Source organism: Podarcis vaucheri (genome assembly GCF_965113315.1).
Source record: "Podarcis vaucheri genome assembly, chromosome: 1".
Taxonomy (NCBI): domain Eukaryota; kingdom Metazoa; phylum Chordata; class Lepidosauria; order Squamata; family Lacertidae; genus Podarcis; species Podarcis vaucheri.
Window position 1 is genome coordinate 23,237,119 of NC_138759.1, and position 17,458 is coordinate 23,254,576.

The 17,458-nt window shown below is 41.9% G+C and overlaps 1 protein-coding gene and 1 long non-coding RNA gene across 2 annotated transcripts in view; one reads left to right on the top strand and one right to left on the bottom strand.

The window, feature by feature from the left end:
- The window catches only part of ITPK1 (inositol-tetrakisphosphate 1-kinase), a 136,311-nt gene that overhangs the window by 23,485 nt on the left and 95,368 nt on the right, over window positions 1-17,458 (top strand). Inside the window, exon 2 of the mRNA XM_082233928.1 lies at window positions 11,027-11,051. Coding sequence (XP_082090054.1) covers window positions 11,027-11,051 — 25 coding nt within the window. The remainder of the gene's footprint in view (window positions 1-11,026; window positions 11,052-17,458) is intronic.
- Window positions 11,080-13,815, bottom strand: LOC309539029. Its single transcript, XR_014222613.1, has 3 exons — window positions 13,051-13,815; window positions 12,040-12,563; window positions 11,080-11,609 (listed from the first exon to the last, which is right to left on the bottom strand). It is a non-coding gene; the product is annotated as an uncharacterized lncRNA (long non-coding RNA).

Genomic DNA, 17,458 nt, shown 5'->3' on the forward strand with positions numbered 1-17,458 from the left:
TAGGATGTCAATCAAATCACCCAAAGACCTGATTAAAGAGGAACTTTTTGCCTGGCACCTAAAGGTATATAATGAAGTGACTCAATCCATAAAGGGTGAGATTTTTATTTTTATTTTTTCTTTGAAGTATGGCATATTTTTCAATTTTCCCTCAAATTTCTGTGTGTCCCCCCCCCCAAACCTCTCAAGGGCAAAAACCCATCTTTTCCCATAAGCTTCAGAATTTCTGGAATTTTTACATCTTTAGACACAGTAAGCTGTGACTGACCTAAAATGAAAGCAAAGGTTTCCAAACTCCATGTGGCTGTGTCAGAGGCTTGTTATCGTAACGTTAACCTTAATCCTCTTTTGAAATATCTGCTGTTCCCTTTAAAAAATAATAAAAAAATCCCAGAACAAATGGAAGTTTAACACATTCTGTTTTGTCTTGAACATCAGATAAAGTATTATTTAATATAGCAAAACCTCTCTGGGTTGGACTGTTCCAATAAGTATCTCAATTAATTGTTTTCTGAAGAAAGGAAGTATCTAAAATGCCACCCACCCATTTCGGGATAGCACCACATCACGTACCCCTGTCCTAGGGTCTAAGCACCATTAAGTGCTCTGTAATTGATTGATTTATTGGCTTTGATTTGGCAGCTCAATATATGCCGGCACCAAATGCTCAACAAAATGACGTTTGGATCTCAGGACGTTCTGAATCCACATTTCTGATACTTTCCTTGGGGCAGCGAAGATGTTTTACGACTTGTACAGTGGAATGCTGCACGCAGTTTAAGGCTCTTGTTTTGGACAATCTGCGCTTCTTTGGCTGTCTTTATAGGGCACCGTGATTCATATTAAATTGGTTTGCCAATGCCTCTCGTAATAAAGGAAAATTTCAACTGAGGACACTCTGTCTTCACTGCAGCTGTGTCCGTGGTGGCCCTTCCAAGCTCTTTCAGTTCTAACGCTTGGAACGAGAGTCGTTTGACCTGTTGGAGCTTGAGCATTTGGTGTTTGTAGTACACAGTGAATCATCCACCTTTTTGTTTTCCCTTGGAACTCTATGGGAAAGTTAGCCACAGACTGATTAGAGAACCAGTATATAACTTTTTGTTTTGTTTTTTTTTAAAAAAAAGATACCTAGGATTACGGTTAGTCTGGAATGTATTACTGATGTCTCTGCCTCCCTGCTTTTAATCTTTGCTTCGATGTTTCATACCTGTTTTCTGTGATGATTTTGCTTTATGCTTCGTTTTGCATTACAAACACACACACACACACACACACACACACACACACACCCGGCTTCAACTTCCACCCCCCCAGCCTCATATACTGTATATGAAACAGAGGTTATCTTGATGCAAATGGGCTAGATGACCTTCAGGATCACTTCCAACTCTACAATTCTATGAAATCCCACAAGATTTTGTGCTGATGAATGACAAAGATGATGAGCCACTGGAGACAAAGTTCTGTTTAATCAAACATGATCAAGTAAATAGCTTGTTCTTCTTCAATTTAACATGTATTGTTGATGGTTAGAATTAGATTCTGGTTCACCCAGCTTTAGGGTGTGTTTTGACTTCTTTTTGCTTATGATAGCAGAATTCACTTTCGTTTTCGTTTTAGGTGAGTGCTCAGGAGTCTTAAAGGCGCTTGTGGTTTGCAAACATGTCATTTTTCATTTTGTTCCTTAAAACAGTTTGGTGTGCTAATGGCAGACCAGCATTTCTTTGGTCTTCCCATTTCAAACATATGTGTACTATATAGTAGCAGACATTCGTGGAAATTCAGCTTATTATACTGATACAGTGGTGCCCCGCAAGACGGAAAACCCGCTAGATGAAAGGGTTTTCCGTTTTTGAGCTGCTTCGCAAGACGATTTTCCCTATGGGCTTGCTTTGCAAGATGAAAACGTCTTGCGAGTGTTCCGATTTTCCCCCGCTTCCCCCCCTTTTTCTAAGCCACTAAGCCGCTAATAGCCTTTTAGCCGCTAATCCGCTAAGCCTTTAATAGCCGCTAAACCTCTAATAGCCGCTAAACCGCTAATAGCGCTAATCCGCTAAGCCGCTAATAGGGTTGCTTCACAAGACGAAAAAACCGCTAGACGAAGAGACTCGTGGAACGGATTAATTTCGTCTTGCGAGGCACCACTGTATGTGACACAGTTGTTAGTGTGCTGGATTAAGACCTGGGAGACCAGGGTTCCAATCCTACGCAGCCATGAAATTCACTGAGTGACCTTGGACCTGTCACTCACTCTCAGCCTAACCTACCTCAAAGGGTTGTTGTGGGGATTAAGTGGGGAGGAGCAGAACAATGCTTGCCACCTTTAGCTTCTTGGAGGGAAAGTGGGATATAAATGCAAAAATAAAATATGAAATCAACATGGGATGTGTCTTCTTCATTGGAGGTTTTTAAGCAGAGGTTGGATGGCCATCTGTCATGGATGCTTTAGTTGAGATTCCCGCATTGCTGAGGGTTGGACTATATCAGGCATAGGCAAACTTGGCCCTCCAGATGTTTTGGGACTACAACTCCCATCATTCCTGACCACTGGTCCTGTTAGCTAGGGATGATGGGAGCTGTAGTCCCAAAACATCCGGAGGGCCGAGTTTGCCTATGCCTGGACAATATGGTCCCTTCCAGTTCTACAATTCTATGATTCTATAATTCGTGGAATGGGGGAAAAACAAGTGTGAATTGCAGCCAAATCACCTAACTGTGGGATGAATCTTAACTGAATGAAGAAATTGCCTTAGGTGGTTTGGCTGCTTCAGCCTATGGAGGCTAATCCTATATCACAGGATCAGCAGGGTCGATTTGTGAATTAAAATTTGCATGTTCTGAGTATGAAGCCAAAACATGAAGGAAAAGACTCAATGCCACATCCATTGTGGTAGTTTGGGCAATCCTCAATTGATGCTCTTTCAAAAGGAGCTCAGCTTCTTCAGCCCCCACTGTGTAGCTCCTCACACAAGACAAGCTCCGTAGTCCTGCCCAAATTGATGAAGATTGGGTTTGTCCCTTTTAGTCTGTAACAAGGGAGAGATCTTTCTCAGCAGTGGCACCCCAAATATGGAATGCCCTCCCTAAACCATCTCATGTGATGCCTACAAAAACAACCCTGGGATGGCTCTGTTGACACGAGACTCTTGATCTCAGGGTCCGAGTTTGAGACCCACGTTGGGCAAAAGATTCCTGTATTGCAGGGGCTTGGACTAGATGACCCTTGTGGTCCCTTCCAACTCTATAATCCTATGATTCTCTAGCCTAGTGATCCTCCTTCAGTAGGAGAAAGAAGAACAAAGCTGGCAGATGGCAAGAGGCACAACTTGGAGCCTTCAATCTGCTCTTTTTATATAAGCACCTAAACTCCACTAAATAATCACAGGCTGTTGGACAGAACATTTTGTGGGTGGAGGGACAGAAACAGGGTCAGACCTTTAAGAAAATACACACATGGATAAGCCCTAAGGCACAGTAGGATTTTCTACATACTGTGTTTACTATATTTGGTTCACTTCAGGCAGTTGTACCTACAGTCCTCTGGGATGGAAGGTCAGGTTAGGTGGAAGTAAAAAAACATTGCATGGATGTCAAGAACCAGCCCTTAACACTGTTTATTGTTTGAGAAAGATTTGCAGTACATAGATGCTTGGGGAATTGCTATTCTTATTTGAAACTTTCTTGCAGACAAATTCATTTTGTTAAGACTTCTTGCAAGGTAAGTGTGTCTGGGTTGAGTCTCTAGAGACCCGCGCAGGCACACATCAGCAGTTCCGGAAAGTGCCAAGGATATATAAAGAAGCTCGTTCAATTTCCCACCAAGGAAATTCATTCAGTTGCATGGCGCAAATCTGACCTGGGATCTTCCTTTTGACCGCAATCTGCAACATGGGACCTAGTTTTAATTTAATTCTCTCTGTGTGTGTGTGAGCGAGACAGAGAGATAGACAGACAGACAGACTCTGTTTAAAGTTGTTTGTTCTCCCTAGGAAACCCCGGGGAATTGCATTTCTGTGTGTTTGGAATGGAGGGAATAGTGAAAGCCAACAACATAAATCTTAGAGTCTGCGCCAAACTACGATTCCCAAGACTTTGAAGAGAAGCCGTAAAACTAGTGTAGAACCGGGATAAACCTGCTACCCCCAGTCTGTCTCCCCTTTTCTGTTTTTCAACATCTTTTTTTGAAAAGTCACATGTTTTGGGTCTTGGCTGCATCTTACTACAGTGGTACCTCGTATTACGTACTTAATCCATTCTGGAGGTCTGTTCATAACAGGAAACCGCTTGTAACATAAGGCGCGCTTTCTCTAATGGCGCCTGCCGCACCGCCAGAGCGTGACTTCCACTTGCATCCCGGGGCAAAGGTTGCAACAAGGGGCATCTACTTCCAGGTTAGCGGAGCACGTAACCCGCAGCATTCGTAAGGGGGACGGTGCGTAACACGAGGTAACACTGTATAGGAACTGACTAAACCATTTGGAAACGAATGGTATATTTCCTGTTGTTGTTCTCCACCTAAACAGAATCTTGTTGGGCGAGTTGCATTGTGCAGCTAAAATGAGCTTAGCTTAATGTAGCCGTCCCATAGACATCCGACTGGCAATTTTGGGGACAAAATGCTAGATTTAGATGGGCCTTTGGTCTGATCTACTACTATTCTCCTCACGCTCTTGTGTGCGTAGCAGTTAGTGGGCATGTTTGGAGACTGCTGTGATGCCACTTAGAAGTCATTTCCTGTGTTTAGATTTAAAAGCAGTTTGCTGCGTTGGTGGGATGAAAAGTTAAAACCTGTAAAAGCAACTCCCCCCCCCCAAAGTGCTTGACAGAGGCAATGTTCGAAGCAATGTTTTCAACTTATGCCCTGGTTCTCCTGTCCTTATCCTTTTTTCTTTTTTAAAAAAATAGTTAATATTAGCATATGCAAATTTGTTTATTTGGAAAATTAATATACAGTGCTGCTGAGCATTTTTGGCAAAAATGGCTATAAAATCAAAAAGCAATAAAATACAAATAAAGATCAGAATGCAATAAATATGCTTAAAACCTATCAATTAAAACAATGCCCTTGGGGAAAGAAGATTTTAGGAAATATTTGAGGCATCCAACAATTTCATTTACCTACATACCAATCCCTCTGTTGCTTGATTTAGGTTTAAGTGACCCTACAGGTAGTTCACCTGTAATTTTCATGAAAAGTCTCATGAAAAGTTTCATGAAAACTCATGAATGAGATGAGCCAGAATCTATTTTTCTGAATCTAAACCAGTAATGCTTATTTAAGTTTGGTGGGTCTACCTACCCACCCCCAGAACTACATTGAGCAGCAGCAAACACAAGCCACTTCTACTGTAGAAGAGTTGGTTTCTTTTATACCGTTTATTTTGGGATAGCTCCTTACAGAGCAGTTAACAAAATTTAAATGCAATCCACACAATACAAGATCAGTAAAACCAATACAATCACAAACTAACATTAAAATAGTATAGTTTTTAAAGTCTTATTGCCAGCACATCCAGATTAAAAATGAAGCTCCTGCTTCTTTTGTGTCCAGTGTAAACACAAAAGAAAAGCTTCTGTTTCCTGTTCTATTGTCACCCAAGTTATAGAGGAACTGTTGATGTATTGCATTAACATGTCAGTTATATTACGTACATCTTTATCTGTTTTAAGCAAGCCCTTCAACTGGCTGTTGAATGTGAAACTAATAAAATATCCATTGAAGTATTGGCCAAATATATTTTTAGCAATATCCATTGATGTTCAGGCAGACTTCCACTCATGCACTGGGACTTTTCTTTCCTCCCCTCTTCTCCAGACGTTCCCTCAACCACCTGGAGAAGATTTTGGGGGCATGCAAGGGACTGGAAGGCAGGAGTGGAAGATAACACACCACTTAGATGTCACCCAGGCCTCTTGTTCCAACTGTTTGTTGTATTTCAATAATGTGCTTTTTGTTTTGTTTTCGGAAGTACACTGTGCCTTTCTCGATCCTTCAGCATGTAAGAATATTGGGTATGCCCACCGATGCCATTGCAGTTGAATATTCAATACCTTCAAGAGCACATTGGCTATGCGTGTGTGTGGCTATGGTTAGCTGGTATATCTGCAGCAATGCTGTTATCTTCCTGTCTGGCGATGACTATCATGACAAAAATGAGGTTACGCATGGACAGTTTATTGCTCCAGTTCTGTGTCCCAAGAGTTCCAGCGCTGAAAAACATGGACAGGCATTCGGAGATTATTTCTTTCTCCATCTCTGTGATTCACCTAGAACAAGTTATTGTGGCGTTTCATTTTCAGGGAACAATCTCTGGTATGTGTAAGGAAGGGTGATAAGTGCTTTCTCAACAGCTGATTCCTAGCCAGCTGGGGCAGTGGCCCAGGAGTCTTACAACGTTAATCCCCAGTGTCAAGAATCGTGACTCAGCTCTTCCCGGTATGAGAATTACAGCTCTACTTTACGAACCTGTCGCCTTGATTATAGTTGACCCCACCCCACCAGCCCCATGCATGTCAGAAGCCTTTTAAAATTGAATGCTGAGGTTTTCGTAGCGTTTTTTAAAAAAACAAAACAACCCAAGGCCTTGTAACTTACGTAAGGGTTTCAACGGAGCAGCCCTTGCGCTGCTGACTCTATACTGTCAAAGCCCTCTAATCTAATCCAAAACAGGAAGACTGCAAGTAACATAAGTTCAAGAGGAAAAGGATTATAATGCCTCTGTACGTGAGAGGCCTGGTGCTCTATTGTGGCTTAGGAAATTCTGACTGAGTCAGGGTCAAACCATCTATCAATATCTTCTGAGGGAGAAGCCTAGGAGGACGTCTAGTGCTCTTCTTGTGCTGCTTTTTATATGCACGTGTCTCTTAAAAGCACTAGGTGTTTTTGAATGTATCTAATGTGTTCTAAAGAAGCTTTATTGATTTAACTGTGCAATGCTTGCTGATAAAAAGAAATCTAGGAAAACACCAAGGGAGGCGGCATTTCACTGCACAAGACAACTGGCCCATCTGGACCAGTATTTATTGACACTGGCTGGCAGCAGCTTTCGGAAGCTTGGGGAAAAGTTCCTTTCCCCCCACGCCTAATTCTTTAGCCAGGGATGAAAGCTGACGCCGGATGCAAGGGATGTTTTCTATCACCGAGTAATGGCTCCTGACAAAGTGATCTGAAATTTGCCCTCCCTATCATTCCATTTCTCTCTCTATATATTTTGACACACCTATGACACAGTCCCCACATAAGAAAGCAAGATCCATTCCTAGTTAGTTCCCTCCCTCCCTCAACTTTTTGTCCTCACTGCCTCACAAATTATAGAGCATCCTCCTCGAAAGAGAGCCATTTCTCTGCTTGTCACACTGCCCCGGTTTTCTTCACATGTGCCTTTTTCTTCATGGGTGTCCAGAGACATTTTTTTCCAGGGTGTGTGTGGTGGGGGAGGGATGTGAAGTAAAACAGTGTTGGGGAGAGCAAGCTAGTTACTCTCAAAAATAAAAATAAAATAAATGTCTGCACATTTTAACTTACACTTCAGCTTCTACAAATGCTAGAAATGTAACCTTTTTTTTTAAAAAAAAGGAAACGTGGGAATCTGGGGGTTATGGTTCATTGGGGGGGGGGCAGCATTTGTCCCCATGGCCACCCATGCTTTCCTTGCACCTATTGGGGCAGCCCTCCCAAATCCATTCCCAGAGTTCTTCCAAGTTCTCTCTTGCTTTATTTGTCCCTGTCTCGTTTAATTTATCTACAGTCCCTCCCAATATTTTTCTAGAGGCGTTGTTTTTCTCTTCCCTGTCCCCCCCTTTAATCTTTGCCTCATTTCTGTTTCATTGCACTTATAAGATACACCCTTACCTTCCCTCAGCCACTTATACCCCCTGTTTGGTTTGTATCTCGGTCTCTGAACAGCTCATAATATAAATAAAAGTGAATTTCCAAAAAATTTCAAGGAGGCAGTATCCTGCTTACACACGTGTGCCCTTCACGCTTGATGAGATGTGTATGTGTTTAGTATTCAGGATAGGCATATACAAGAACAAACTAGTAAAATGAGAATCTGCCTTTAGGCTTGGAATATTTTGAATTCCTTTCCAACCCCCATGACAGCATATCTGGTACTCATACGACAACCGCAACTACTGTCGTTTTCTGCTTAAGTCATTTTGTAGCCATAACATGCAGTGTACAGAACCATGTTTGTTCTGTGTGTCATGTTACACTTTTTTTTTTTGAGGAAAATATGATTCTCCTGTTGACATTTGCTCTTCCCCAGTCGTTTCTGCATCCAGTGCGATGGCAGGGCATGTTAACATTATGCATGGTTCTGCTTTCTGAGAATGTGGAGTCAAAGCTTTCATATTCCCTCTTGAGTCACGAGGGGGAAGGAGGCAGAGTTAGAAACTCAGATATATAAGTTTTAATAGCTCCTTAAACCTAGATTAGGGCTGCCACAATGTCTAGGTGCCATTCCCCGCCCAGTGGAGATGATGATGATGATAAATTTCATTTCTATATATTTTAAAGAAAAAACCTCAGAGCGGTTTGCAACACATTAAAACATCAAATAAAACAATCCAGAATAAAACAAATTCAAACTTCAAGCAAAATATTTCAGATCCTCCTCTAAGTGACATTTTGCTTTCCCCATATTTATTCAGTGTTGGGCTAGGACCTGGGAGATCAGGGTTCAAATCCCCACTCAGTCATGAAGCTCACTGGGCAATCTTGGGCCTCACAGGGTTGTTGTAGGAATTAGCTGGGGTATGTGTGAACCATGTACTCAAGGAAGGAAAAGGTGGGATTTAGATGCAATAAATAAGCTCTTCTATTTACTAGCTTAAGAAAGCTGGAGGGGCCAGCCAGATGGAGATGTCAGTCACCAGCCTGGCATCCAGAAATCTCCATGTAGTCCCAGTTAGACCCATGCCAGAAGCAAAACGCACCTGGCTAATTTCTAACACAGGGAAGGAGATCATGACTGAAAGACAAGGCAGAGATATGACTGCCCTAGAGCTGTAAATCAGGGGTAGGGAACCTGTAGCCTTCCAGATATTGGGTTCCAACTTCCATTTCCCCTGACTGTTGTCCATGCAGACTGGAATTGGTGAGAATTGGGGCCCAAGAACAGCTGGAGTCCCCATCCCTGCTAAAATTAATTCAACAGCAGATTTTTCTTTTAACAAAGAAAGCCGATTAGGTTTTTTTAAAGGTTTTTTTTTTTGCCTCCTTTGGTTTTCAAAGGTGAAATTTGTGCATTTCAATTAGAAGAAGGCTACATCAGAATTATTAAGTTGCTGTGAATAATTTAGAAACCAAATCAAAATAGTTGTCCATCACAATGATCACATTTTCTTACTGTTTGGTGTAAGAAATTAGTGGACGTAAGCAGCCAAGAATGCGCATGCCTTTTTCATTTGAACTTTGATTTTTTATTTTGCAGTGGAATATGCACTAGTAAATCAGTGAACACATTTTGTTAATTAGCACTATAAAGAACTTTCGAAAACACCTTAAGTATATCGGCCATCAGTTTGTTGATATTTGCTCCATTTGAAAGCATAATAAAAATATGTAACGGGGGTGGTTAGGGACATATGTCACTCTTCAAAAATGACTTCATGGTTGGTGATTTCTACCTTCATCTTGTTGCCAGCTTGCTTATTATAAACATCTAATAGCCTGACATGCTTCAGATAATATAGAAATAAGAATAATGTATACCACGGTTGTATGTTTATACTGATTGATTGATTTGATAGCAAATACTGGGTGATATTCAGCTATGTTTTAGTCAGAGTGGAACCCTTGAAATGAATAGACCTAACTCTGCTAATTAATTCCAGTGTTTGATAAAACCTAGTAGAATACCTCTAACTGTCTTTTAGTATTGAGATTTGCAGTTATTATTTTATAGATTTCTAGTCTGTATTTTAATGATTAGTTGTCATTCTAAGAAGCCAATGTTAAGATTCCAATATTTAAAATAGCGGCAAAAACAATTAACAACAATAAAATAATCTAGAATAAAATGGTTCTTTAAAATGACAGCCATAAAACCATCTGAATGTAAACTAAAATAATAATAATAAATATTTGCAGCTTTACTAAAGGACAGTCTGATGGGGGGGGGATATGAATTTTCTTGGAGATTGCAGCAGACCTTTCAATGATGATGATGATGATAAATAATTTATTATTTCTACCCGGCCCATCTAGCTAATACATTAAAGCATCAGTCATTAAAAACTTCCCTAAAGAGGGCTGCCTTCAGATGTCTTCTAAACGTCAGATAGTTGTTTATCTCTTTGACATCTGGTGGGAGGGCGTTCTACAGGGCGAGTGCCACTACCGAGAAGGCCCTCTGCCTGGTTCCCTGTAACTTGGCTTCTCGCAGTGAGGGAACCGCCAGAAGGCCCTTGGCGTTGGATCTCAGTGTCCGGGCTAAATGATGGCAGTGGAGACGCTCCTTCAGGTATACAGTGATACCTCAGGTTAAGTACTTAATTCGTTCCGGAGGTCCGTACTTAACCTGAAACTGTTCTTAACCTGAAGCACCGCTTTAGCTAATGGGGCCTCCCACTGCCACCGCACTGCTGGAGCACAATTTCTGTTCTCATCCTGAAGTAAAGTTCTTAACCCGAGGTACTATTTTTGGGTTAGTGGAGTCTATAACCTGAAGCGTATGTAACCTGAAGCGTATGTAACCCGAGGTACCACTGTTCTGGGCCAAGGCCATTTAGGGCTTTAAAACTAGCCATAGGATGTCCTCTTTCTTCTGAACTTGGAGTAGAAACATTCAAGTCTACAAAAGTTCCATTCACTGGGTTGGCCATGCTCCTAAAAATCTGCCGTTCATGTCTAGAAAGTTTAGAATGACATTATTCTCCTGCATCTGTATGTAATGTCAGGTCGTAGACAGTTCAGTTTCCCCCAGCCTGGAATATGCTGTTTCTTAAAAAAGAAACTAAGGCAGTAGCTGAATTTAATTTCTTAATAAATAACTGTATTTTTCTACCTTTTCTTTTTCAGGAAAAGAGGGATAGAAGTTATACAGGTGAGTACAATTGTTTTCCTATCCCCCCATTCTTTAAAGGGGTTTTCTTTCTAAATCTCTTTATACTGTATTTGGTATCGCTGCCTTTCAAGTTTCCCTTGCTTTGCGGTGGTGGACTTGTACTTCTAACGCTGGATTGCAGATAGTTTCATTATGCCATAGTATTGCAATTATGGGGTGGAAGCAGGCATTGCAAAACAACAACAACACATGGTTTCCAGAGCACACTGCATTGCTTTTGGCACTCAAATTATGAGAACAAATGTAGGGAGCTCCTAGTGCAATTCTCAGCATCTCCTTCTGGCTCCACCTATTTGTAGCCAAATCATGCCCTCCAGTAGCCTTTTAAAAAGAGGGTCTAAGGTGGCAGCCTCCCTCTGCCCCCCTGTAATCCAGGTAATATGGTTATTCCCCCTGTCCTGCCTTTCCCTTGTAATGTGGTGATGAAACACACAATGGGTTGTGTGTCTTATTACTATGTGTGATGGGGAGAAGAGGAGATATTAAGCAGAACGTCGCAGGAGAAGCCATCTGTTGTTGGCAGTGCCTTATATACACCTGTCAGGGAACTGACATCGGAGCTAGAGGCCGAGGGAAGGCTCTCAAATGATGCTGGAGAAGGGCCCAGCAGGGAGAAAAGCAGCTCAGCAGATGGGGAAGCAAATCAGCGCAACACCAGGGATAAAGATGGGGGAATCGGAGAGAGGGCTCCAGGACTCTTCACCGGACACCAGCGGGGAGAGCACGGGTCCTCCGCTACCCACGCCCTCCCTGCGCAGAAGACTTCCGCGCAGGGAGATTAGGAGGAGACTTGGCGTCAAACAACTTTTATGTTGGAAAAGGTTTAAGAAACGCCCACTGACGGATTCTGCTAGCGACTGAGGCAGCCACGAAGTGAAGGGCTGTCCAGACAGAAAGGTTTAACAAGGCAACACAGCCAGGAGTGGCGGTAACTTACGCACGAGCAACCCCACACTCACTACAACACCCAAAGGGTGATATTCATTGTTAGTCATACTCTGAGCAAAGGCATCGAAATCAGTGGATTTAAGTTGTTGAGGTCCATTGACTTCCATGAGTCTACTCTGAGTATGATTGATGTTGGAGATCACCCAAAGACTTAAGGGAAGGGGAAAAACCCCTATTATGAATGAATGCACAAGATGTGCCAGTAGAAAGAATGAAAAATGAAATACTCAACAATACGCTGTTATAAATGTCTTCAAGCATCTGGACTTGGCTAATGTCAGAAGGCCTACAGTGCTTTATAACCCGTTGCCCTGACTCAGTAGGAGTCACCCGGTGAAGTTTGCTTTAATTAAAAATCGTAATCCTTGGCTCTAGTCATCCATCTAATTCTTGGAGCTCAAAAATAGGGCAGCAGTGTCTCACTGAATGAAGAATCCAGATCCATGACTAATATTGATCGGCTGGAGATGTTGTACAATCACTGGTGTTGGTTCTTTTTCTTCTTCTGCGTTCCAGCGACATTAGTGCAAAACAAAGGTTTTGCTGTAAAGGGATGGAGTATATTTTTTTCAGTGCCTCGTAGTAAAAAAAAAGCCATTATTGCTAGTGAATCCTGTTTGAAGATTATTATTCAGGAACAAAATTTTGTACTTCTGAATAAGTGTAATACAGTGGTACCTCAGGTTAAGAACTTAATTCGTTCTGGAGGTCCGTTCTTAACCTGAAACTGTTCTTAACCTGAGGTACCACTTTAGCTAATGGGGCTTCCCGCTGCACCTCCAGAGCATGATTTCTGTTCTCATCCTGAAGCAAAGTTCTTAACCCGAGGTACTACTTCCGGGTTAGCGGAGTCTGTAACCTGAAGCGTCTGTAACCTGAGGTACCACTGTAGTTACAAAAGCATAGGGAGGAGATGCTTACAGTTGCTTGCAGAACTGGAGATGCTACTTGGAGAAAATCACCAGAAGAAATGGCTAAAGCTTTTCTTGCTTTCAATTCAGAGGGGCTAGTTTTATGAGAATCTACCTACAGTGTGTTTTCATGGAAGAACATCCTTCCCACTCTGCAAGCGGGGCCCTATGCACCTTGCCAGCTTCTTGGTTCTCATTCACTCAAAAGACATTTCAAGGTTAGGCTCAGGTGTGTCATACTGGAGCTTGATTTTCCTCGCTTCCCAAAATGGATAGCAAAACCTCAGATTATTATTGCATAAGGATAAATGAATTGCTTTTGTCAAATTGCTCATAACCTGTTGCAACATTTCATGGCAGAACAATTTTGTGCGTTCAGAGAGGCAGTACTGGTGCCTTATCAATTGCAGATCACTGTTCTTCTCGAACAGGAATTTATGAAATCTCAAATCTAGGAGTAGAAGCGGCAAGTGCTTTTCCACCTTTCAGTTTGGATTTGCGTTTCTGTGTAAATGCACATACCAAGAGTACATTTTGAAGAGCTTGCTGAAAATGCTGAGAAATCAAAATAGGATGGACTCAAATTGAAACTTGCAACTCAGCTTGAAGTTGTAACAGGAATGTATTAATAGATACTATTCTTAAAGATTTATCTGTTTTTACTTAACATGCTGTGCTTCCATCAGAAATATGACTCATCGGAACATATAGGAGTCAGAGTATTTGTCTATCTAAGCTCAAAATGCTCTGAACACAGATTGGCAGGTTCTCTATAGAATTTCAGGTGGGTGTTTTCCAGTCCTAGTAGAGATAGCAGGGGTTAAAAAGGGGACCTTTTGCATGTAAAGCAGCCCTTTCCCAAGCTGATGCCTTCTAGATAATGTCCAACTGCAGCTCCCACCAGCTCTCACCCGCATGGCCAACAGCTGAGATTATGGGAGTTTTATTCCAACAATATCCAGAGGGCACCAGTTTGGGGAAGGCTTACTGAGCTATGGCTTCTCCTCAAGGCAGCTTACAAAATTCATATATAACTCAGGCAAACTAAAAACATCACAGAGGCATGCAAAAGTGCAGAGGATCAGTCTAAATAGCCTTCTCTGCTAATAAAGAAAAATTAACTGGCCAGTCCAAAGAGGGAGATTCTTATCAAGCAGGTGCTGTTAAGACAGCTCTTGCACATATAAATAGTCTTGCTTTTGGTGATGAATTGGAACAACATTTTTTTTGCCACAGTTGTAGTCTTAATTTGGGATTCCTGCCCTGCTAAATTAGCAGATTTGCCCTTTTAAACCGTGTTCCAATTCTAGCTTGATCTAATAGCGCCCTCCCCAATGTGTCAACTCTGTAATGCACGTCCTTCCATCATAAGAACAGCCCTGCTCGGATCAGGCCAGAAGTCCATCTAAGTCCATCCATCCTGTTCTCTCCGTGGTCAACTGGATGCCTATAGGATTCCGAACCTGAGTACCAGAATGCTATGCCCAGTTGTTACTGGTATTCAAAGACACAAGGCCTCCAACAGTGGACACAAAATCTGGACATTGTGGCTAGAAGCCATTGATAGTCATTTCCTCCATTAAATTGGTCTCAACTTCTTCTAAAACCATCCAAGTTGGAAGCCAAGATTACTTATTGTGGAAGCGAATTCCAGAGGTTAACTACGCGCTGGATGAAGAAGTGCATTCTTTTGTCTGTCCTGAGTCTTCCAACATTCAGCTTCATTGGATATCTTCTTTGTGAACAGCCCTCCCACCCCACCCCGCCATTGTGTGCAGCATTGGCCAATGAAAGCTTTCTGTTATCTTTAAATGCAAAATAGGTTACAGTTCAGTCGTAGCCCATGAGGCAGGAGAAAAAACTTGGCCAACGCTCTGCAGTATTGAATATACTATGCCTGCTTGGCTTGTGCAAATATTTGTTCTCATGATACGGCACCGCTTCATAAATCTCTACTAAGCTTGTGACACAAAATTGCTGGTCACAATTGGAAGACGTCGTTTCTCTGCTGCGGAACCGTTCTGCATGCTGTGGGTGGAAATGCTGAAGGTTGCTGTACATCACACCGGAAGGATTTAATTGGGTATTTTCACACCAGTTACTTCTGAAAATGGTCAACTCTTTAACTGTGGTTCATGTACCCTGTCACGTACCCTGGCTCTAGATTACGATATCCCGGTCTTAGTGAAGTGGTAGGGGGTGCATTTGTGTTAAGCAGTAGGCTTGCATTTGTTCCAGGATTATATCCTCCTGATCTATGCTTAGGAGAAGCCGGCGGTGGCGGCTGCTGACAACAACTACAGTTCCGTATGTCTGCAGTCCTCTATTCTGTGTAGCTTGCTAATACTGTGTGCAGGTTTACTTAGAAAAGCTCCCTGTTTAAAAAAACAAAACACTGAGGTGTGATCTGCTTGTACTGGCATCGTACCACCCATATACAGAAGCGGTGGTGGCACCCAGATTGTGGAACACCCTCCTCATGGATTCATGATTTGCACTGACACTACAATCCTTTCAGTGCCAGATTAAAACTTCTATTTGTGTGTGTTTGCCTGGACGTTTTTAAGCATTGGTTATGCCGTCCAAGTGGCTGCTTCTGTTTCTTTATCTGTTTAGAAATGGTATATCTAGTTTAGTTATGCCCATTTCACATCGCTGTGCTATCCATGTAGGGGTGAATATCAGTTTATAAAAGTATTAGTTACAAATTTAAAATAAAAAAGATTAAAATAATGCTACATAAAGGGTTGTTCCCCCCCAAACCTTTGCATACACATCGTAACATCACCTTCATTGAATTGATATCTGAATCACCCTCCACAAATATGTCCCAAGGCGATTTATGGACATACTCCTAAAAACAGTGCTCCTAATTTACTGTTGCTGGGTTGATGGTTTTTTGTTTTTGTTTTTTTAAAAAAACAACACAGTGAAAATCTCCATCCTTTTAAAACAGCTGGATTCACCAGAAAGCTTCGAAGAAGCGAGTTTATCTTTAGCCAAAGTCAAGATACCGATGAAAACAGTTTGCACTAATTGTTGCCAGGCAACGGTTATTTTTGTGAAATGTTGAGGGCTTTACTTTTGTGTGAAACATTAGTAGAATAAGCAAAGAACAGCAGAATATATCCAAGGAAAGGGAGCTTATAAAATACATATCGTATACATAGAGACTCGTCTGGAAGCCCTCCAAGCCAAGCACAGTTTGAAGGATGTTGGTGAACTGTCTCGCTAGGATCAGGGAAATGGTATTTACTTTTCTTTGCCTGCGTGCCAATGGCTTACGAGAAAAAGGCACTTTTTTCTAGGATAGTTCAACTCTGGCTTCAGTGCCTAATGATGATGATGATGAAGATGAAGATGATGTTAGCAGCATTTATATTCTGCCCTTTAGCCAAAAAGGCTCTTAGAGTGGCTTACAAAACTCCATTCTAAGACAGTCCCTGCAGGGCATACAAGGAAATAAGCCTGGGAGGGAGGAGGAGAAAGCAAGCTCAGGCACACATTTTAAAGTTACAACCATTGTCAGTGGTCATTCTTGGTGGGTTGTCCTTGAATAGAGAGCAGCCCTTCTCCAGAAACAACCTGCCATCGGATCTGAGAGTGGAGCTGGTGACCACATCCAGGTCAGGAGAACAGATAAGCTCCTGTCAGAGTCCTCTCAGACAACTGTCTCATTGGCAGTTAGAATCCTCACAGGAGGGGGTTGATGATATTAACTCTTCCTTTCATGCCATTGGCAAACATATTGGGGGTATCTAGGTGGCATCTGTTTTGTGTCGGGGTTCCATTCCTGGCTCCCTGGCCTGACCCTGTTCTGCCCTTGGTGGCTGTGCGTCGGTTGGACACAGACAAAATGGTCACCACCTGTAGACGGTATACGTGCCCCAGAAAGCTTGACTTTAACAAATGAATAGGCTTCTCAACTTTGCGTAAGATTGCTGCAACCATTTTTCACTCTCTTGTGCCACCTTGCATCCATCTTCCCAAAGACAAAAGCCCACAGGGTTGTGTTATATCCCACAACCTTCAGCATGAATGCTGTAGTGGCAGTTAACAAGAAGATGAAAAAGAATGCATGCATGCCATAAATTGGCAGAAGGCAACAAATAAAATGCAACCAATAACTCCTCATTTGCTTATTTATCAGAATTTGAGAACAGTTGCTCTAGGGATATGTGGCATATTATTGTGTGTGTGTTTGTGTGTGTGTTTTTAAAAGGGCTATCCTAGGAGCTTTGTGTGTTGTGGTTCTTTAGGAGTATTGAATGTGGTGGTGCCTCAGTCTGGATTCTCAGCTTTGTTTTAAAGTTTCTTAAAATAGCATTTTAGGATTGTGTGGATATATTGGAAAGTGTGTGTGTTATCATCTTCAATCTAAGAAACAGAGTGGTAGCAATACAAAATTTACTGTGCTTAGAAATTAAATTGCATAATAAAAAGAGCCAAAATTTTGGGATGAAGTGTGCAAAATATATTTGTCAGGGGATGGTTAGCTGCTTGTGCTTAAAATTGTGCCCCTTCAGA